The sequence below is a fragment of the Benincasa hispida genome, chromosome 2, assembly GCF_009727055.1.
Source record: "Benincasa hispida cultivar B227 chromosome 2, ASM972705v1, whole genome shotgun sequence".
Taxonomy (NCBI): domain Eukaryota; kingdom Viridiplantae; phylum Streptophyta; class Magnoliopsida; order Cucurbitales; family Cucurbitaceae; genus Benincasa; species Benincasa hispida.
Genome location: NC_052350.1, coordinates 42,711,586 through 42,736,115, shown reverse-complemented (window position 1 = coordinate 42,736,115; position 24,530 = coordinate 42,711,586). Strand labels below are relative to the sequence as shown.

The following is a 24,530-nucleotide window of genomic DNA, read 5'->3' as shown; positions in this document are numbered from 1 at the left end:
TATGATGATTGAATTCACGAGTTTTGCATGATGTGAATGTTACCTTCTTTGGTTGTGTGTTTGCTATAGATACATGTATGTTGTTTTGTGGCCCTTTAGGTGTAGGCTACTTACTAGTACAAGTGTATACTGACCCTTCCCAGATTTTACAGATACTGGTGAGTATTGTGGTCATGGAGATGCTAAGGAGGAAGCCTGAGAAAGATACAGTTTTGGATTTATGTCATTGTGTGTTTCCTTTCATTGTGAGTCTATTCCATTTCGAACTTTTGGAATGTTGAACTTTGTTGAAGATTCAAGTTGGTTGGCTTGAGCTGGAATTTTGTAATAGGTCCTAGTTTATTTTGCTTAAATTGTCATTAAATTGACTTGGCTAATTTTAACAAGTTTTGTTGGATTTGATTTAGAAGTTTTGAATATTAATTTTCTAGAAATTCTTGTAGATATGTTGAGAAGAATTTATCAAATGTTACTGTATGCATTTCTTTGAATAGGTGTTAAATAAATTTTTATTTTGTTGTGGTAGCGTTGTTGGCTCCCAAATTTTTTCTAAAGTTTTATAGTTACTAAAATTAGTTGAAAGGTAATTTTCATTGACTAGTTTAATGTTGAAATTTGAGGTTGTTACACATTCCCTATATTAAGTAAATGAACTTTGAATTCGGCAATCGTTTCATCTTCAAGCATTTTCAAGCTTTAAAACTTGATAGTCAACAACTAGATCAATCTGGACATTATGACTTTCAAGGTTCCCCCACATGCGACAACTGAAATGTATCAAGCTTTCTTGGCTGAAATACATGTGTTTATCAAATGGGATATATTTCTGACAACTCCATTAAAAATAGCATTGAGTGGACGAGAATTTCGTAGAGAAGCTTAATCCCCAGCTTCAGTGCATTCTATTTCGTGTTTAGGAGCATGCCCAACATTTGGAACAACAATCTAAGTAGGTGTCCATTCAGATATCATTGGCTTTCTAAGACTTTAAAAAAGTTGTCATCTTATTTGATGATGACCTACTTTGATACCAATTGAAACATGTATCCGACACACAATGTTACAACAATTTGAATGTCATAAAGCAATGCACAAACAAAAATATTAAAAGACTGAACACAAAGTTTTGTAATCCAGTTCCGTGTAATACCACCTACATCTGAAAGGCAATGTTTCCAAGAAAGATGATTTCACTAATTTAAAGTCAAATAATTAAAATATTATACTTATCTATAAATAAAAGGAAATTATAGTGATACACTTAGGCTCTTCCTAAGTATGAGATTCCTTCTAAACAAGAACATTTATCTTTCCAACTTCAAATGAAAATCACTTCACATGGAATACTTACGCTTCCTCTAAGTGTGTGAATTCATTTTCAAGATGCAATAGAATGATTCAATATGATCAAAAGTCTACCTCAAAATTGACAGCAACAAAAGCTTAACAATCACAAGAATTGATACAACGAAAAACATACTCCAGACAACCTCACAAAGTGGCACAATTAACTTCAAAGTTGTAAGCCTAAACCTTAACAAGACATTCATAAATATGCACATCGTAAAAGGATAGCCATCCCAAATTTTCCTAGCTTAGAACGAGAAGGAAAGAATCATTACAAAATATCACACCAGTATTTTTTAAATAAGAAAAATATATTCAATAGAATCAACAATCGAAGAGACATCCTAAAGGGCAATCCAAGGGACAAGTTGACAAACATCTCAAGGAACAACTGCCATAACATCCTTAAAAAAAATATTGTCAACACCAAATCTCTAACATTATCATTAGTATATGGACGAAAACCGTTAGTATATGGACGAAAATTGTTAGTACCTCATTTTCAAATTACTACGATTAGACATACAAAAATAAATGTAACTCATGCCTCGACATATCTTCAACATCAACAACAGATGAGCTTTCGAGAGCTTTTTTTTTCCTAACAAAAATACTTCATTGATGAAAAGATTGATATCGAAGAGGAAATGTCTCCACTTTAAAGCTATGTAGAACAAGTATCAACATTGAAAAAGTATCATAGAGCTTTAGAGAGCTTCATTTTATTAATATTCAAGTAGTGCATGTTCAAACATTATTGGATTCATACAATTGAAAGTGGACAAAATTTTACCCATATCATTCTTTTATTAGGGTTTGGATATCACACATTTGAATTAGAAACCTCTCTCATCCTTTAGCCTTTAGTCCATATTGACCAAATAATTCTAGTGTTTGAGGAACTTCTTGAACCAATGAGCTGAGAGTTTAGGGTATCTCTTGAATCCATCTCTATAATCAACAAAGTTGATGCCAAATCTTACTGTGTAGCCATTAGACCATTCAAAGTTGTCCAACAACGACCATGCAAAATACCCTTTCACTCTTACACCATCCCTTTAAGAATTTACAAACATATATTCAATTGTTAGAGAGAGACTAAAAGAGAGGAGGAGAAGAAAGAGAGGTTGTATTGAAAGGCTTACTCAATCGCTTTTTGTAGGAAAGAGAGATGAGCTTTATAGTAATCAATTCTGAAGTTGTCCACAAGTGCTTCCTTTAAAGGGAGAGTGGCATTGTTAAACTCATCAACTCCTTCAATAGAAACCAAACATATATAAGACATAGGTAAAATCAGTAATATAATCAATCTAAAAGCATAATTGATAGGTTAGCATACGTACACTTTATCTCAATTGTAAACTTGAAAATTTATAGAATGTCCAATAAGTGAAAATCAATTTTAATTAGGACAGAAAATGTCATTACAAAATATCGTACTTTGATACCATGTTTAATCATCCATGAACTCAAATGTTTAAGTTGATGGATTAATAAATCTAAGGTAAATTATAAATTCAGTATCTATGATTTGGGGAAAGTTAGAATTTAGTCTTGATGGTTTTATAATTAGAATATAGCCCTATGATTTGATAAATCGTGTATAAATTGTCCCCAGGGTAGGGACTAACTTCTAACTTTTAAAATTATAGGGACGAAACTCTAACTTTCTCCAAATATTTATAGGGAATAAATTCTAACTGTTAAAACTATAGTGACTAAATTCTAACTTCTTCCAAATCACGTAGAGACTAAATTTATAATTTAACCTAAAAGTATTGCATAATAAAAACTTTTTGACTTGCATGAGAGCATGTTTTCAATTCAATTCTAAGAAGAAAAATAGTTGAATGCTTGAAAAGATAAGATAATGCTATAATGAACGAAATCATACTATTTTATGAACTCATAAATAACATACCATTCTCTGTAATATAGATGAGGGGATTATTGTACTTTGCTTTGATATACAAAAGTACATCTCGAATGCCTCTAGGGTAAATTGCAAGCCATGGGGAAGCTGCCTTTGGACCGATCGGAATGCCGTTATGCTCAGTCGAGAGAGTAGCACGAGCATCGGAGAAGTAGGTAATACGGTTAGCATTGGGAGGTGGCATGTATGATGCATAATTGGCAGTGTAGTAGTTGAATCCAAGAAAATCAAAGGACCCTTTCACCAACTCAGATTGCTCTTTTGTGAAGGTTGGTAGTCTCTTTCCAACAAGGGATTTCATGCTCTTTGGATAATCTCCAAACGTTAATGGATCCATGAACCTGCATTTTGTGAGCAATTTCATTGACGATCTCTCTATATATATACACATTAGATTAATTATAATGGTATTTTCTTCTCTTGAGTTTGTAGTTTAGTTGGCTTGGATGGATTTTAAATTATTAGGGTTTGTTGAGTTGTTTTCAAAAGAGTGTACAAGCCTTGATGTTTTAGAAGGAAAATGCAAAGAACAAAAACATTGTATCAATGGCTAGCATTGTAGCTTTTGGTTTTTTCAACTTTGCATATCAAAAGTTTTTTATAAGTGGGATAAAGGAGCAAATTATATGAGGACACATTGATTTATTTTTTTGCTTTTTTTTAAAAAAAATGAAAAACAGCATACCATTATGATCCTTTTTGTTTGATAATAGTTAACGATTTCATTCTTAGTTTTCTATTTTTGAATTTTATGTTTGTTTTCTTCGTATTTTTCAAATAATATTTTCACTTTTATTAAAAAAAAATTTGAATTTTCAATAAGAATTTTACTTCTATTAAAAAAACATTTGAATTTTCAATAAGAATTTTAAAAACAAAAGCAAATTCTTAAAAACTACTCATTTTAGTTTTCAAAAGCCTAGTTTTCAAAACTTGGCATATGGTTTTCGAAAACATTAATCGAAGTAGATAGCACTATATAAAAAGTTATGTAGGAAAATGTTTATAAGTCTACTTTTCAAAAACACAAAACAAAAAAATCAAAGTTTATTAAACAGTGCCTTTAAAAAAAAAAATTTGTGTACTTGTTTTCTCAATATTTCTTGAAAGTAGATTTGTTATTTCTTAAAAAACTAAAAATTGATTAAAACTTTTCATTTTAAATGATTTCTAATAACTTCCTTTGTTTTCTAAAACATCCCAAAAAAATACACAATAAAAGTACATAAAATCCATAAGTAGAACGAAGTTGTCTTTATTACGTTTTCAAAAACTAAAAACTAAATTGATTATCTAGCCCGACTTAATTAGATTTTCATCAACAATCCCGGACTACTTGAAGTTTTGAAAATCAACTAAAATGATTATCAACATAACTTAATATGTCAGAATAAAGGATGGAATAAAAATTCATCATTAAAACACTCCTGATTAATTTAGCCTAAAAAATGCCTTACTAATAACCTGAATAATTCTTTAACCAATGGGCACAGTCAAATCAAGCAAGCAAAAATTACTAAATAAATCAAAATAAGAGGTCTTAAACTCAACAATAAATAATACTAAAAAAAAAATAATAATAAAACATCCAAAAAAAATGGTAATGCTTATATTAATTTAACTCCATCAAAATTATAGGTTTAGCTAACCTAAAAGATACTTAAAGTAGTCAACCAGCCCTATGTGCCTTTGTTTTCAAGTCATTGATTTAAATTTTCATTTATGATATTCTTCAAAGAAAAAGGAAAAAGCAAAAAAGGTCAAAGTATGGGAATTAAAAAGATGACTTCTCTCCATCTTAAGAGAAAAAAATCTTCCAAATTTCTCTTTTATTGATCGTTAAGATCGAGTTTGGCAACTATTTGGTTTTTTATTTTTATTTTTAAAAATTTAGTTTATTTCATCCACAATTCTTATAATAATTTGCATCTTTCTTAAATATCTTTGCTGAATTTTTAGAAAAAAATTGGATAACAAAAACATCTTTGTGAAAATTACTTTTTTTAGTTTTTAAAATTTGATTTGGTTTTTTAAACAATTGATGAAAAGTAGATAACAAAAGAAAATTTAGAGATGAAAGTGACGTATATAAACTTAATTTTTAAAAATAAAAGTAAAAAAAATATTACCATACCAGACTTGAATAATTTTTTTTCGTTAAAAAAATTAACCATGATCAAATAGCCAATAGTGGACGGACAATCAAATCCAACTAAAAAGAAAGTGAAAGTTCATATTCAAACCAAAATGATTAAATTCCATAAATGGGTAGCATGTGATGGGATACCAAATGCCAACCCTAATTATGGCAAACAGTCATGTCGATTTTTTAATATCATAAACTTAGAATATCTTTTACACAAATGTTATTAGCTAGAGATTTCATAATATTTTATTTAACTAAAAAAATTGTAGTATAAATGACCAATCTAAAATAGAAAATGTTAAAAAAATTATTTAGTTGAAAATAAATGGTTAAAAATAAGTGAATAAATTGAAAAGAAAACAAATGAAGAATTTTCTCCGTGAAGAATCTAATCCCCGTAAAATTAAATTAAGAATTTTTCGGTCTCCACCTCTCTTCGTGAGCATTTCTAAAAAATTATTTGTCTTTTTAGATTCTTATTTAGGTTAAAATATATCTTGATCCCGATATTTCAAAGTTTGTTCAATTTTAGGTTATGTACTTTCGAATGTCTCATTTTAATCTAAGTATTTTCAAGAAAACTAAAATCGAATCCCCACAACTTGTTTATGTGTTTTCGTTTTATTTTTTTTTTTCTTATTTATTAGCATTTAAAACTTGTGAAAACATATTTACATATAATATTTTTTTGGCATGAAAATTCTAATTATTATTTAGTCAATTTTAATAAAAGAAAAATTAACATTGAGGGATTTAATTTATAATTTATTAAAAGTGCGGACTAAAATTGAATTTTAACGTATTTATTTATTAAACTTTCATAAAACATATAATACTTAAATGGAAAAAAGAAGAAAAGAAAAACTTACCAACCAAACATGAAATCAAGAGCTCTATATGCAGCATTGCGCTCTCTTCTTACATTTGAAACTGGAACAAACCAATGACACACTAAGGTTATTCCTATCAAACCCTTTTGAGATTTCTGCAAATAAATTCAAATCTCATCTCAGCTTTTAAATATAAATAATATGATTAAATATAATAACAATTCAAACCAAAACTCAGCATTAAATATAACAAATAATGGAAAGATTGAGGAAGAAAGTTCTTTGATGCATAACTTCCTTTTATATAATAATTATTATTTTGGTGAGATTGCTCTTCTAAGAATTATCAACCCTACAATTACTCAATATACTTCAAAAACGGAAGTAATCCTAAATCCAACAAGTATTCGGGTGTATCCACTGACCTAACGTATCATTTTCTAACAAAATAAATATCACGAGTTTCACTCTAAATATTCTTTTTATACTTTTAAGTATTTTTTAAAAAAAATTCTTTAGTATCTATGTGATTAGAAGGTGTTGCTTAAGTTGTACACCCAAGTATTATTCATTTATTATTATCTTTTAGTTAAACATAACATTAGGAGTGAGAGATTTAGGTCTTTGACCTCTTGATCGAGAGCATATATATGTTTTAACCCATTGAAAATAATTATATAGAAAATGTGAAGTATTAGTTAATACGGGAGATAACCGAATGCATAACCTGATATTTGTCTCTGTAAAGCTTGACTGCAGCAGCATGAGCAAGAATTTGATTGTGAGTAGCAAGATATGGTTCAGTGGCAGCGTTTCCACCACTACAGTTGAGGTTCTGCCATGAGGAGCATCTATTTGGAGCAAAGTTGCCTAGTGCATAGCCTCCCATACTATACGTCCATGGCTCGTTTAACGTGATCCAATGCTTCACTCTATCTCCAAATTCTTTGAAGCAAAGTTCCGCATAATCTTGAAAATCATTCCTTTTTATATTCAACAAATTAAATTTTCCTCTTTGTGTTTCTTTTTTCTGCCTATTTTTTTCACCATATAACACAAAAAAAAAAAAAAGTTTTTTCTACACAAATTTAACCTTTAGAAAATTAATCAAAATGTAATTTTATTGGGGATTATATCAAAAAGTGAAACTTCAACCTGTAGTGAAATAATGCTCCATAGTTAAAGGTGATGGCTTTGAAATGTTATGCCTAAGGTTTGTGTGCGCTTGTGTAGTTAAGAAGGATTATTTTTAATATGTATTGGTTTTCTATGGTTATTTTGATTGGGATTTTATACTTTTTTTTCCAATGATGAGTTGAAGTGATTTTTCTCCTTTTTCTAAAAAAAAAAAAAATCTTCTGAAAGTTTGAGTTTTATTATTATTTTTTTAGAAGAATCGTACTTCTCACTTTAAAATTGTAAGTACAAACAATATGTCAGTTGAACTATATTTATTTTTTTAACATTATATTTAAGCTATTCCATAGCTAAGAAGAAGCTAAATTTTAGTTTTAAAACTTCACTATTTATAGACACTAATTTCACCTCTATTTACACAATATTTAGATATTAAACCCATGAAAAATGAACATAGATCACTTACATAATATGAGGGCTCAAAAAACCACCATATTTATCTTCTAAGGCTTGGGGAAGATCCCAATGGAAGAGTGTAATAAATGGCTTTATTCCTACATTCCATAGATATATAATAAATCAAATAAGAACTAAACTTATATTTTCTTGACCAAATGAAATCATAAGAGTTCTTTGACACATTAATTGCCTTAAAAAAAAATTAACCCTCTACTAAATTTTTGTTTAAACAGAAAAAAAGTTTGTAAAAAAAAAAAACAATTTCATTTGTTGTATATTTAATCTTACTAAAAAAAAACATTTGAGTGAAAATTTAGTAAAATTGTCATTAATCTTGTAGTTTGCTTATGCCGTTCGATTATCTTGTTTTTATATGAGGTTAAGAACACGTATTTATATATGTTGTGGATATCATATTGAAAAAATCGAGAGATCTCACGATATTCTTTAAAGAGATATATATGAGTTATTCTCTTTATCATCAATTGATTTTATAAAATGATATTAACTACAAACCGTTTTTATTCACAATTCTTACTACATGTTAGAGAATGATTTTGAAATAATTAAAATCACTCTTGTCATAATTAAAATCATTATGAGACACCTTTTAATCACTCGAAATCCAATTCAATAGTTAATTTTATATTTTTAAATGTTTTTTAATACCATTAGAATTAATTTTAATTAAAATACATTTTTCAAGTGATTTTGAATATAATAAAAGTGATTTTAACCTATATTTTAGAATTACTTTCCAACATATAAAATATACTAATGTTATATTATAATAAATAGAGAAATGAAAGCTTTATGTAATCATGTTGTAACCTTTAGCTAGTAACTCATTGATAAGGTTGTTGTAGTATTCAATTCCTTTGTGGTTCACTCCTCCACTAAGTTTTCCGTCTGTCAAAATAAAGGAGTTTGGGTTAAGATTAAGCCTTCGATCTAATTTAATTGACAAGCAATTATATATCTACATCTTTTTTTAATGAGTAACGAGTATATTACATCGCCAGTATGTGTGTTAAATCATTAATTGATCGAAAGTTCATAAGTTTAAGATAATGGATGAAAGTAAATTTAATATGCAACATTGCGGGAATTTTGAAAATTAAAATTAATGAATAAAGGTAATTTTAATATTGTATCGTCGGGCTTGAATAATATAGAATTTCAATAATTGAAATCAATATTAACTGAAAATCAATACTAATTAAATAGGAAATAGTTTTGTAGTGACTTGAATAGTGGAGGTCCTATTTTGATATCACGTTAAATCACCAATTAATTGAAAATTTTAAATTGATGAATAAACGTAATTTTAATATTATAATATTTAACCATATTATTTATATATTACTAAAATCTCTCTCATATATACATACTCATTTCGATTTAAAAGGCCTAAAAATTAGAAATATTTAATTATGAAAGTGAAATTATTATAAATTTATTGCAAACAAAACTAGCACTAGATCTTTGTTGTTTCTCATTTTTTTTTCAGTCTCAGATGTGAAGGGAGGGAAAGAGATGGGGCAGTGGGTTTGTTGGGAAAGAAAAAGTTGAAATTATCATAATTAAAGCTCAAATGTATTCATCTTCCGTAACTAGTACGCTTTTAGAAAATTCGTTGAAATATTTTTTTTTTCGATTTTCATGATCGAAATTAACCATCGAGATTTAAATTAAAAAATTAATTTTTTCATCTTATATCCAAACTATCGATTCTTTTGAATTTATCATGAAATCAGCTCACCCAGGATGAATACTAAGATTCTATATATTTTTCCAAATATTATGCATTCTTTTCAAATCTTATACCAAATCCTTCCGTCTTTTCAAATTTTATCCAAAAGTTTTTCAAATCTTACCTCAAATTTTTGTTACATGGATCTCAGGTTATTGTAATGTGATTTATAAATATTAAAAAATATTAGGTATAATTTGGGAAAAATATACGATTTCAATCTTCATCTTGATTGAGATTTCATTAAGAATGTTCAAAAGAATCAATAATTTGGATATGAGATAGAAAAAGTTGTAAGAGGTGGAAACTTAGGTTACTTCATGGAGAGGGTCATTTTATTTTCTTTTCCAAATTGAAGAAGAAGATTGTGACAGTTGTGTGGCTTTTCTAGAGTGAGAGGAGAAGGGAGGGAGAGGGTTTTTTTCTATTTAAAATAAAATATTAAATTAGAAAAAATTGTAACACCACAAGTCTAGGATTCGGCATCTGATGGCCTTGACCCTACCATTGCCTTACGACCCAGCTATACATCATCTTTACTTGTTTTGAATGCTTATAGAAGTTAAAGTTGTCCCCACAAATCAACATTGGTCCTTTCAACATGCTTTTGTTAGATTTTTTGGAAAAATTTTAGAAGTGCACATGTCCCACATCAAAAGATTTAGGAAAGTCATGGGCTCCAAACCTAGAAAAGGAGTCCATGCCTTTGGTTTTTAGTCATCTCCGTCAGAAAAACTTTAAACTTAGTGTGTTAACTCTAATTAAATTCCTTTCGTATTCTCTAGTTGGAGAGTGGGAAAAAAGTGTGAGTAGTAGTAAAAAGCTTTGAGAGAGTACTCTTATAATTGAGATGTGGGAAAGAATTTTTCTGTGTGATTGTAACATTTTTTCACATAGTGGGTTTCTTTTTGGTGGGCTGTGATTTTTCTCCGAGTTAGAAGTTTTCCATGTAAATTCTTGTGTATTCCTATTTTATTGATTTCCTTTTAATTTCTTTGTCATATTTCTGTTTATTCCTGCGGTAGAAGTGGGGTTTTTTTTTTTTTTCCAACAAGTAGTATCAGAGTCACGCCCCTAACTTAGCCATGTCAGTAGAATCCTCAAGTGCTGAACAAAAATGTATAGTAAAGCCTTGGAAGTAATCATGTTGTGATTTGTGGTTGAACTTTATTGGATAGGTGGTGTGCTCGGGTGAATAGGAGCTAGTCTAGATAAGAGTTAGACGGATGGATGATTAATTAAGGGGATGCTTGATGGTCCTTTGTTCGAGGGGAGGATTGTTGGGAATGCGACCAAAGTCTTACATTGGTTAGATAAGGGAAGGATCAGGGATATATAAGTGAAGATAACTAATTCCATTGGTATGAGGCCTTTTGGGGTGAAACCAAAAGCCCATGAGGATTTATGAGGGTTATTGTCCCTATCAAGTGGTATCAGAGATTCCAGGTGAACCAAGTAGGTGGAAGTTGTACCATAAATATCAGCAAGGTAAGCCAAGGTAGAATTTATTGGGTTAAAAAGTTTAGGAAAATTATGGGAGTGTCCTACATAAAAAAAGCTTAGGAAAGTCATGAGCTCTCCAAGCCTATAAAAAAAGTCCATGCCTTTTGTTTTCAATCGTCTCAGTTAGAAATACTACCCAGTTCGAAATTCTTTAAGCTTAGTGTGTTAACTCTAATTAAGTTCTTTTTTTAGAGAGTGCTCTTGTAATTGGGATCGGGAAGAAAATTCCATTGGTTTTTAATCATCCCAATTAGAAACACTACCCAGCTAGAAACCCTTTAAGTTTAGTGTGCTAACACTAGTTAAGTTCCTTTTTTAGAGAGTGCTCTTGTAATTGAGATTGGAGAAATAATTGTTCTTTGTCATTGTAATAATTTTTCATATAGTGGTTTTTCTCTGAATTGAGAGTTTTCTACGTAAATTCTTGTGTTTCCTATTTTATTGGTTTCGTTTAATTTCTTTGTCATTTTTCTGCTTATTTGTGCGGTAGTAGTGGGAAGTTTTTTTTTCTAACAGCTTTGTACTCACTCACATGCATCCTAGGAAAATTCTCAGGAGGTCACCTAATATAGGATTGGTCCTACTTAAGCATGCTTAACATATTTTGGAGTTCCTATGATTTAGTCACCGAAAAATAATATACACCTTGTTGGTATAGGCAGTAACTTTCAATTCTCTCTCACTTCGATGTGATCTCGATTCATTCATATCCTCCTAAACTTAGATCGTAACAAAAATACTTTTTGGTACTTAGGTTTTGGATCTAATTTTCATATCATCTCTAGATTTCAAAATGTTACAGTTTTAGTTCTTAAGTTTTGAGTTTGGTTTTAATTTTTTCCTAGGTTTTAAAATGTTACAATTTTATCCATGACATGTGAGTTTTATTTTAATTTGATATTGATAATTTCAAGTATTACAGTTTTAAACTCGATTTTTCATTAAATACTTACTATTTTAATATTAATGTGTACTTAAAAAATTATAATTGAAAAAAAAAAAGTAACTTACTTGGAAGGACTCTAGACCAAGAAATTGAAAATCTATAAGCATCTAAATTCATCTCTTTCATAATCCCAACATCTTCCTGTTTCATCACACCAATATCATAGAAAAGTCAAAATTCTGACAATTATATATTAATTGTAAAGGAAAATAATATTTTACAGAATAACAACTCTCATGCTAAAATTATTATATGAATAAAATTTACGCTAAATTTAAAAAACAACCAATAATAATAAGAAAATTAACTAATTAATTATTTTATTTATTGTATTAAGAATAATATCACATGCACTTTACCTTATAGCGATGGTAAGCATCATTAGCTACATCTCCATTGCTCCCATCTTGAATCTTCCCTGCCATTCATCCCAATATATATTTATTGTCAGAGTTTTATGATAATGATTTAATTTAGAGATGTTTTTAAATTTAAAAAATTGATAAACTATTTATAAATATAGTAAAATATCACAATCTTTTAAAAGACGATTATCATAGACTGCGATCGAAATCTATCAGTATCAAATAGATGTCTATCGCAATCTATCACCTAGTAATAGATGTCTATAATGATTTATCACTAATAAACAATGATATTTTGTTATACATAAAAATATTTATCAAAATTTACAATTTAAAACAATTATCTTTTAATTTATAGTATTTTTAAATTAAGTTTTTATTTTATTCTAAAGACTTATTTGTATATTTATGTTCCAGTTGATAATAATATTATTATTGGGTAATGTAGGTTAAAAAAATAAGAAATGGTAAAGTATTTGAACTTTTTCTTATTATTATAGAAAAAAAAAAAGACTAAAAGTATAGTGTCAATTCATTACAATTATTGTACTTGAAATCGTCAACAATTTATTTATTTATTTAAAAAAAGGCTCTTAAATTTTTACTTTTGAAAATTTTCTTAAAAAAATATACGTATTATCGTTAAGTTAACTCCCACTTTAAAACTTTGATTTAAAAACTAAAATGATTATGAAAAAAAATTAAGCATTCTGTTTCGTTTGTACTCTATTTTAGTTTATAAAATTTAAGATTTTTCATTTGTCACATGAAAGAACTATTTAAAAATATTTTAGTTTATAAAAAATTGAAATTTTTTATTTACACGTAAAAGAATTATTTTAAATCCATAATATTAATTTTTTTATTAATCAATAATGGTAAATTTAGATTTATTAAGACATTAGAACAAAAAAAAAAAGAAAAAAGAAAAAGAAAAAGATCTACTAAGAACCTCGAGATCTAACTCAATAATTATTCTTTGTTTTAAATATTTCTTAATATATATCTATTAATCAATTAAGATCAAAAAAGAAAAAGAAAAGAACCAAAAGTTGTAAACAGCTCACAAGAAAAGGATGTCCATTATATTTTGTTGAAAGATTGTTGTTTTTCCCCTTTTTTTGGAAATTCATTGACAAGGGTTAAAGTTCTCTTCAATATAAAATTTAATTAGAAGCTAAATTTATAAATCAAAAGAGAAATAAATATGATTTTTTTGGAAAAGAAAATTAATAGATATAGAACTTTAGGACATAAGATGTGATTTAATTTAATCATAAGAAAAAATTATCAAGGATTTTCAGTAGAAAAATAAGGAAAATTTCTTATACAAAATATCAAAATTTAATCTTCATTGATAAAGATTGATTGGTGTCTATTAGTGTCTAACGATGATAGAAATTGATAGAAACCTATCATTAATACTATGTCCAACATTGTTGTTTTTGCTATTTCTAAAATATTTTGACATTTTTTCTATATGTGAAAATTTTTCAAAGGAAAAATCCCAACATAATCAAATAAGATAAAATCATTTATTGGCCTAAAATGGTCAACTTGGACAATTTACTATAATTCAACTTTAGACCTCTTTTGCCTTTAAAATAATGTTCCAAATTTGAATGTATCTTATATTATATTATAAATAGATTAAAAGTATAATATTATAAAATAATATTTGTCGGACTTTGTCTCATCTCATGTCGACAACCTGATTTGAAAGTAATTATGAATATATAGTACTTTCAAATAATATTATTATAAATATAAATATCTTAAAATTTATAAATCAAAATGTTTCGAGATATTTAGAATAATCGTATGATAATGAGAATTTTTACATAATTTTTTTTATATATAATGTCAATTATTAGTTTACTGTGAATTTAATAATCCATAATAAGAGAAAATAAGAGAACAAGATTCAACGCCGCATTTAATAATCAAAATAATTGTTGTAACTGTAACGAATTTGTAGCATGTATCAATCTAATGGATCTAATCACAAAAGTAATGAATTCTTTTGAATGTATTAGATCACATTTACCCCAATTGAAACATGAAGCATCAATGGTAAAGTAAAAAGTGGACTCCAATTGATTATGTTTCTTGTTGTTTATCTATATTTCGTAATCATAATGAACTGTGGGACTTGCCTCTAAATCTAAAATCAAAATATGTAATCTAATTGAGAAATGAAGAGTGTTCAATCTGATTGTAATTGAAAATTACATGAAACCTACTATCTTTATTGTTATTGTTACTGTTACATATATTATTATTGTAACAGTACAAGAATTATGAATCTGTCACACTTGTTATTGTTACTTTTATCTTTATCGTTACCATTATCATTATTGGACAGATAGTAATGGTAACGATAATGGTAAAGGTAACAGTAAATATGAAAAATTTATAATTCTAAGTAAATGCAATAAAAAATAAACCAATTATGTTTATGATGGATCCATCAATGAAATTTATTACAATTACACCACTTTTCATTGCAATTGTAATAAAAAAAAAAATCCATTGATGTTTACTTCCATAACAAACGTAATGAAATACAAAAGATTACCATAATACCCTTTTTAAATTTCTAATAAATTAAAACACGGTAACTAAATAGAAAAAGGTAAATAATGTAAAAGATTAAAAACAAGGGTGTGGATCCCACGTAATTATCAATCGTACTCCTTCACAATAGGAATAATTTTTTTTTATTACAGATTTTATAGTATGGCCCAAATTTTAGTACGATTACAAACAAACAACAAAAAACGTAATCAAGTGAAGTTCACTTTTGAAATTACAATTAGTGAGTTACGTATACACGATAATAAACATGTCGAAGAGGATAAATTACTAAAATTATGGAGGAAAAGGAAAAAAAAATGATCAAGAACTATCTAGGAGGTGTTAGAAATTGAATTCATGTATACAAAACTAGAAACAATTAGACTCTTAGAAAAAGAATAATGGAAAGAGATGAGAAAGGCTAGACCTGAATATTTGTGTGTGAAGGTATCCCAAATACTAGGCCCTCTACCATCTTCATTTGCAGCTCCTTCATACTAAAAATTACAACACAGCAAATTAAACAAAGAAACAACTCATAATTCCAAACAAAGGCTACAAATTAATTCATTATAAAGTTTAAACTTACTTGGTAAGCTGATGAAGCAGTCCCAAAAACAAATCCTTTTGGGAAACTATTTCTATTCAAATTGGACTCAACATCATAGTTAGGGTTTCCTCTTGCACCAACAACAAGAATAAAAACAACAAGCTTTGCCACAATATATCCTCTCAAACCCATGATTTTTCCTTCTTAAACATAAAACCCACTACAATAAGTAGCTTTGTTTATAACAATTAGAACAAGCAAAGAATGATTATAAAAGATAAATAAATAAAATAGTTGTCTTGTCATGAAAAAAAAAAAGACTTAAAAAGATGCAAAAGTAGGGAAAATAATTAAAAGGGTTTTGAAATTTCTTCATAATAATATAATTTAAAAACTAGTTGGAAGATTCCAATTTTGAATTATTTTTTCCCATTTTTAACTGGTCACTTTTATGGAACCAGATACACCCACTAAAGGGTGTCTAATGGAAATGGGAAAACCTTTTATTTATTTATTTATTATTATTATTATTATTATTTTGGCTTGAAGGGATAATCTTATATTTTATTTATGGATGTTTTTGTTTTGTACCGTTGGTCTTGTTGGCTGTTCAAAAGGTGCCTAGTAAATCAGATCTTTTTGCTTATTGCCTAAATTTGGTTTTAGTAATAACGTGGTGAAGTTAAATGCATACTCAAGTTATTTTTTATTTTTTTATTTTTGTTAAACGGGTATTTTTAAATATAAGAAAATGAATCAAAATATTTACAAATATAATAAAATTGTATTGTTTATCTGCGATAGATAGCGATAAACTACTATCTGTATCTATTATAACACATGATAAACACAGATAGTAATCTATCGTTGTTTATCACAATCTATTACAGATATACTGTGATATTTTACTATTATTTATAAATATTTTTAATAATTTTATCTTTTTAAATAATTTTCCTTTGTTAAGTGGTCATTTAGATTTGAAAGTTCATTCAGAGGAGACCACGAGGGTTTGAAATGATGCTTCAAAGGTTTGAATATAAAAAGCCAAATCATTCAAATATAAAATCCATATTTAATATTGGTTTTTTTTAAGAAATTAAGCATATAAAAATTATTTATGCTTACACCTTTGTCAAAACATTAAACTTCAAATATTATTGACAAGTATTTTGGATTTTTTTCTTACTCAAATCATATACATCTACTAATAAATTTCTCTGTTTTTGTTCTATATTTTATGAAGTATGGTTGAAAATTAGCAACGGTGGTCAACAATCTTACAACTGCCATCTATCTAACCACTGCCAAACAACATCCTTCTAGAAAATTCATAAGGTGTCAGTAACACCCCAATCTCTAGAATCGAATCAGGATTTGGTGCCTGAGGGCCAAGAAATTTTCTTGTTAAGAGTGAAGACTATATTGCAGACTTACGTTGATCCTTCCAGTATGTACTGTTTTCACTCATATGCTTTTTAGAAAAGTTCCTTGGAGGTCACCAAACATAAGATTGCTCAAAACCAAACAATCTTTAAAATACTTATGATTGATTATAAGTCATTAAAAATAAAGGTATACTTTGCTGGTCTAGGTAGTCACTATCAATTCTTTTAAGTATTTCTTACACTATAAAAATTTATGTGTAACGACCCGACCCCCTAGGACTTAAGTTAGGCTGTTACTAAATATATGCATGCATGGAACTCAAAACGACACTCAGTTATGGAGAAATAAATGCTAGTTAAATAAGCTAAGTTCAAAAGTCTTTCATTAAATTCAAATACTAAAACAATAATAGGGTACCCATAAATTATAAAGGATAGTAAATGAGTCTGAAAAACGATTCTTAAAGTAAGTTTTAAACATTAAAACTAAAAGTTAAGAGAAATATGAAAAGAACTCTAAATTTCATGATGCGGAAGCGTAAAAACTAGTCCGAGTGGCTCGATCACGAATTTCGCTTGTCCATTGTTAGTGCATCTCTACCCTTACCTAAAACAACAACATGAGAAAGAATGAGTATAAAATACTCAGTAAGTAACCCCACTACTGGGGTTAGACTGGGCATCTATGTCCTCTAGATACCCACCTCTGGTGAAACATAAAAACTGCTCTAGTCCTCATGGGACACATATGCACATGAAACAAGAAGGAGACTGAGTCTTATCCTACTATAGTTAAGTATGTCCACTACCTCTGGTGAATCCCGAAGGAGACACAAACTAGTGAATCCTGAAGGAAACACAAACTGGAGAATCCGAAGGAAACACAAAATCTAATGGGCATCTAACTAATCAGTAAGGACATTTGCACAGTCTCAACATCACAATCATCACTGTACGAATCTATGACATACATATAAACCTCAGCATCATGGCTCTACAACATACACATATACCTTCACATCATGGTTCTACAACATACATGTGTACCTCAACATCATCAGATAAAATACAACCATATGGAAGCACATACCATCTCATACTAGCATTCAAGTGTCTATTGGTATAAATAAATAATTCAGATCTTGTACCAGAACATACTTTGATCATATTATACTATTAGTCTATCATGCTAACATTCTGCCATAACGTACATTTATCATATTAGCATACATCTAATGCCTGACCTGTGGGCAGTTCAGTAGTAAAATTACTTACCTTGATATTAGGTCGAACCAAAAAACAATTGAATCTTTGTGAAATTCTTGAATCCTTAATCAAGCCTAAACATAAACCAAGCTTTAAAATTAATAGTTAAGGCCAAAATCCAAACACCCAAATATTACAAAATATTTCTGGATAACCTTACCTAAGGTGTTATCCAATTCGAATTCACCTTCCAAACTTCCAATTTTAAGCCCAAATAATTAGCAAACCAAACTCTTCTTCATCTTGAATGAAATTCTTGAATCAACCCCTTAATCATATTTGAAATTAGGCTTACATAATTAAAGCTTGAATCAAATACATACTTCACTACCAATATCTCAAATAAATTATCCATATGTAGCTTGGTAAAAAAAACACTTCCAAATGACTTTACCAAAATTTCTCAACAACAAAAATTAATCCATAAGGGGGTCATCAAAGCATAAAACTTACCAAATTTCGCTAAAACAAACTCCAACTTCACTAAACAACACCTCAATAGCTTCACAAACTTGAATCCAAAAATTGAAACACAATGGGTATCAACCAATTGATGCCAAAAGTAAATGAGTATTCAAGAATCAATCGAAAACAACCCAAACGGCAGAAATCTTACCCAAATCGATAGATCCAGTGACGGCAAAAGAGAACGACACTTGAGCAGTGGTGAGTGAAGGTCATGAAGAAGAAACTGACGTGGCGGCTTTGTGTGGCGGCTAGAGTCTCGGCTGGAGGAAGAAGAAATTGAAGAGGGTGCCAGCGGATGCGTGAGGAAGAAAGGGAAATGTGGGTTTGACTTTTTATAAAAAAAAAAACAATAATAATAATAATAATAAAATAAAAAAGGAAATAAATATAATTACATTTAATTCCTTTCAGTTTTATACTATTAAATTACTTTCCATTTCAAAAGGAAATTAATTCCTGCCATTAATTTCCAATTTGAATAATTTCATGCCAACAATTAAATTCTCACACTTTCACTTGAAGTCCAAAATTCTAAAAATTCCCTTCAACTAATAAAAATGACTTAAAATCAAAATAATAAAGTTACTGAAATTATATATTACTAAAAAATGTGTGGGGTGTTACATTATGTAATTTCTGACGACATTAATCCCGACGACCAAAAAACCATTGATGGTTTCTGCCAATCCTGACAGTCCAGACAAGGGGTCGGGATAAAAATTCACTCCCTACGGTATGTGAAAAGACCGTCGGGATTTCGAATTTGCCCGACGGTCCACGAGAAGACCCTCGGGCTTTGTGATCTCTCTCGACGTTAAGCAAATCACCGTTGGGCATTCTAAGCAAACCTGGCGGTTACTACTCGATCGTCAGGTGTAGTGTGAAGAATCTATTGTGATTTTTAAGCTCCCCTGATAAAAAGCGTGAAAGCGTCGCCTTTTCTTTATAATGCCCGACGACATAATGCAACCGTCGAGATTCTAAATTCTAAAATAAATATTTAAAAGTTTTTATGGGAATTGTGGAACCATTGGCCGATGGTGCGACAGAAACCGTTGAGATAGGTCCAACGCCCAACGATTTTTAGTCGACCATCGGGATTTCTAAGCAATATAATTTTTTTCTGGGAATTTGGGAAGGTTCCCCGACGATCGTGTCAGAAAATCGTCAGTCGTTAATATATTCCCGACAGTGTTCAGCCAATAGTCGGAGATTCTAATTTTTCTTTTGGGAATTGGTAATTTTTGCCCGACGATGGTGTCAGAAAATCATCGACCTTTATTATATTCCCGACGGTGTTCAGTCAACCATTAGGATTCTAATATTGTTTAGGAATTGTTAAGTTCGTGTCAAAAAACCATCGGGCTTGTTAAGTTCGACCGATGGTTGGGAGGTGACCATCGGGATTGGTGGAGACATATCCCTACGATGGCAGACCACCATCGAGAAAAACTCGATTTAAACCCCGATTCTTCTTCTTCTCTCTCTCCCTGATTCTTCTTCCTTTTATTCTTCTCCTCTCGCCGTCGTTCTCCCTCTCTCCATCTGTCGCCATTCTTTCCCTTCTCGCTGTCCATTCATCCCCTCTAGTAGCCATTCCCTTCTACTCGTTCCCTCTGGCAGCCGTCCATTCGTCCCCTTGCCAGAAAGGTGGCTCTGTTCATTCCCTGGCCATTGGTTGGTTCCCCATCTTGGCCGTTAGTTCGTTCTCTCGCCGTCCGCCACCGTCTCCGATTTCTTCCTAGTCGAAAAGGTAACTCTTTTTTACTTATTTACTTGATATTCTTGGTATTCTTGGTATTGATTACTGCCATAATTGGTTGATTGTAATGATGTTAGTGATTTGTTAAGTAGAAATAAATAGGTTGGAATTGGATGTTGAGTTTTCGTTTATTAGATAGTTAATTGTAATGTAGATTTGTTATGGATTATAGAATGAGGTACACTATTAGCTAAAGAACAATTCAATTCAGTATCATGTGATTTGCTCTGTTTCTGTAGATAGCCAATGGACAATAGTAGTTTTTTTCTTGCTATATTTTTCGTTAAATGAATTTGTGTCAATAAGTTAGGATATTCGAGTTAGTTTATGGGACAATTCGATTAACTTTATAGAATAGTTTAGCGTTGAGAATAGGGGATGTTTTCTATATTCTTTGGTTTATGATTAAGGTTCTTGGTTTGTAGGTTTCTTTATGATTGAGGCAACTTGGTTTGTTTAGTTGAGATTGATATATTATTTAGCATTAAACTTATTTAAATTTGTATTTTGTAGGTATCTGGAGATTTTTGTTGAAGATACATCTCTAGGCAAGAAGCCTATTTAGGTTTTACATTTTCATTGTGGATGTAATTGTCGATGTTATAGAACTCGTCGATTAAAGTTTTAATATATTATTAATCTATTATGGATATGTACTTCATTTTAGCAATCTTAATTTAGTTGATTGATGTTTATAAGATTCAAACAGGTATAACATTTGAAAAAAAACCAGATCTATAAACAAATTTAAAGAGGCATTTAAATCTATTTATTTATTTATTTCAAGAATTCCCAACGGCAAGGAGTCAGGCAACGAACTCCCGACGGTGACTACATACCGTCTGAATTTAAAACTATCCCAATGGTGAATAGAGACCGTCGGGATAAAAATATCGCCCGACTGTCCCTAACTGTCGGGCTTTATAGCTCTCCCGGTGGTCCACATCATTGTTGGGATAGTTTTAAAATCCCGACGGCGTCAAAACCTATCGAGATAAAAACTAACCCCGAAGGTTCAGAAGACCGTTAGGCTGATCATAAATTTCGACGCTCAATTGTCGAGCGAAAGCTTAAATCCCGACGGACGAGCATTGGGTTAACCTACCAATTCTGACGATCAATCATCGGGCTTTGTTCCTGTTTCCAGACGACTTCCTTTAGGGTGTGGGAAACGCCCGATTCTTATCCGTCAAGATAATTATTTTTCCCTACGGCAGGAATTCCCAACTGTTGAGAAAGGTTTCCCTGACGATGGTACCCCGATGGTGTTACTGATGACTTCTTTGTCGTCGGGAAAGGTTCGTCCGACGGTAATTGTTACCTCTCCCGACGCCCTCGACCGTCGGGATTCAACCAAATTCTTGTAGTGTTAACTTTGCTTTCATATCCTTAAGTTTCCTCTCATTCAGATATTGTTAATAATATTGGGTTTTATGCTCTAAAACTCGTAGATTGTAATAAATATTTTCTTATTAATTAATAAAATAAGTTGTTATTTCATTTTGAACTTTGTATAACATAATCCAATATTATGAAAAATCTAAGGTATATGTATCTTGAACAGTATGTGATTGACCCTCTTTGTAATCATTACAAATGATTAGATTCTAATCGTTCATGTGGAGACATGTGAGTGGGGGTATCCTATACAAAGAGTTTGTATAAGACTAGACAATGAAATATTTAATCTCTCTTTATAAATCTATTAATTGAAGAGATAAAATTTCATAAGGTGATCATATACGACTCGATCTTAATATTGAGTAAGTTATGAACTCATAAAAGTAGATAATGTCTTAAGTAATAACCTAAATGGTCTGTAGTATAAGGATAAATAAGGGATACCTTATCCTGGTGTTACTACGTATACGACCCACTTTATAGATAGTTACAAGTACTGTAACGTGCTACAAATGGTCTAATCCTTGCCATTCATATAGAGACATGTGAGCGGAGGTGTCCTATACAAAAAATTTGTATAAGATTGGACCACGAGATGATTCATCTTTTTATGTAACATCGTTGATAATTGAAACTTACATCTCACTAAAACGACCATAGGTGACATGACCTTAATCCTGAGTATTTTGGGAACTCCTGTCTATGAGGGCGGTCATTTGATTAATATGGGTGAGAGTGGCCAGATTGCCAACTCAAAAAGCCTAACTTTTTGGGGATTTGTCTGATTGGGGAGCTGGGAACTCAGTTACACAAGACGGAATTCACTCCTTCCCCGAAGCAGAGGTAAGTAGATAAATCACTCCTTTAAGGGCTGATTCGGGGTCTTGAACATAGTGGCCACACCCTTTCTTTGGAAGAGAGGACCCAGTTATAGTAAGACTATGACTTATTGTTCATTAGAGGAATTAGTGGTACTTAAGGAGTTAGATGTAACTACAGGGGCAAAACAGTAAATTGGTCCAGTTATATTTACGAGCGATTTGTAAAGAGCTATCGCACTGTTGATTGATTAATATGGACACATAAATATATTTGTAGTGAGAAGAGTGTAGCTGTCGGTCTTTAGTAGAGTGTCTGACAGTTAACGGATAATGGATCTCGTGACTATAAAGTTTAGTCAGTTATTCACGTACTGTTGAAGCTTCAAGCTACAGGTCTATAAGGTCCACTTGGTAGCTTAATGGGTTCAACTTGAGAATCAAATTTTGGGTTAGTTTGTAGTGTTTAAATTAACAAAAGAAAATTCAGCTATATGTGATATAATTGGTGTGATGTATGAGATATGTTATTTGGATGAATTAATGTAATATGATTTACATTAAGTACCATAAAAAGAAAAAAGAACTATGGTTTATATGTTTTATGAGATGAAATATTAAAACTATAGATTATAAATACAATATGATAAGTAGGTTATCATATTTATTTATAATATATTAATTATATGATAATTAATTCTTTTTCTCTAATAACCAATTGAGTGGGAGGTTATTGGAAGTTTTATGGTAACCGTGAGATAAAAGAAATTTTTTTTCCCTAAATTTAGTAGTTGCTTCATTTGGAAAGTACTCATGAAAAAGGGCGGTCAAGTAAAATTGTTTTACTAAGCGATAGCCGTTGAGAGACTACATGATCATCTAAACGATCGTTTGGAGTTGACTATATGATATTCATTCAGCTGATCGTTGCTACATGATCGAGTAGCAAAGTCTATGCGATAGTCTGCCTTTTACTAAACGATTGAGTACATCATCTATGCGATAGATATTGTTTTATCTCCCACTTACTCGAATATCTACTCGATTGCATACCCCTAGTCTCTTCCTAAAGCCAAGATCATACAGAGTCCACAACTTCTGGACTCTCACACCGAGAATACCAAGGTAACACTTGTGGTAGTGTCTTTACTCAATTCATGAATCGAGTTGGACTCGATTGGGTTCGAGGAGCATCAAGACGTTCATGTTGTTGGTATTCATTTCGTTACGTTCGAGTGTTGTTGGTTTTGGACACATTGGACTTTGATCGAGGGATTGTTGAAGAATGGTTCTTCAAAGGTACGGATACTCTATCCCTTGATTCTATGGTAGCATGTTGTAATTTCTGTATATATATGACATGTTAGTTTCCGTTGAAAGACTGTAATTGTTTCTGTTCATTCGAATGAAATTTGGAACAATCCCTTCTGCTGCTCACGAAAACCCTCTGATTTGATTTCTTTCACTATTAGAAGAACATCGAGAGATAGCACAACTTTGAGTGGCAGAGTATAAAAAAAAATTCACTTTCTACAACACAACAGGAAAGAAACACGGTTTTAGAGAAGGGATCTCGTATTAAGAAAAGTAATGCAGAACACCAAAGAACTAAAAACATGAGCATTTGGCCTAAACTGGGAAGGTCCATACAAAGTTGTTAAGATAGTTTTTCTTGGGACTTATACCTTAGGTGATCATGAAGGAAAGATCTGAAGGAATTTTAAAATAGAGAACCAGTGAGCGGAAGTGGATTGTGCCAATTTCCATTAAGAAAGAACAAATAGGTTTACAATCAAACAAAAGAGATTATGCATAAACAATAAATTACAAGCATGCTTCTTGAATTAAACACAAAGGGATCGAGTATACAGTACCTTTGAA

The 24,530-nt window shown here is 30.3% G+C and overlaps 1 protein-coding gene across 1 annotated transcript; it reads right to left on the bottom strand.

Moving 5' to 3' along the window:
• Window positions 1-2,049: 2,049 nt before the first annotated feature.
• On the bottom strand, window positions 2,050-15,892 carry LOC120070691 (beta-glucosidase 12-like). Its single transcript, XM_039022536.1, has 11 exons — window positions 15,586-15,892; window positions 15,424-15,493; window positions 12,414-12,472; window positions 12,120-12,195; window positions 8,684-8,761; window positions 7,860-7,947; window positions 6,984-7,239; window positions 6,296-6,411; window positions 3,269-3,621; window positions 2,493-2,601; window positions 2,050-2,403 (listed from the first exon to the last, which is right to left on the bottom strand). Exons 1-11 carry the CDS (start codon window positions 15,736-15,738, stop codon window positions 2,235-2,237), a joined length of 1,527 nt encoding a protein of 508 aa, XP_038878464.1. The 5' UTR covers window positions 15,739-15,892; the 3' UTR covers window positions 2,050-2,234.
• Window positions 15,893-24,530: the final 8,638 nt, after the last annotated feature.

What these genes read in the sequence shown, in the direction of transcription:
- LOC120070691 (XM_039022536.1), bottom strand. Translation starts at nt 15,738, where the DNA reads ATGGGTTTGAGAGGATATATTGTGGCAAAGCTTGTTGTTTTTATTCTT. An exon ending in ATGCTTACCATCGCTATAAG is followed by an intron (nt 12,196 to 12,413) that starts GTAAAGTGCATG and finishes GTGATGAAACAG; the next exon opens with GAAGATGTTGGGATTATGAA. An exon ending in TTGGTCTAGAGTCCTTCCAA is followed by an intron (nt 8,762 to 12,119) that starts GTAAGTTACTTT and finishes TTATTTTGACAG; the next exon opens with ACGGAAAACTTAGTGGAGGA.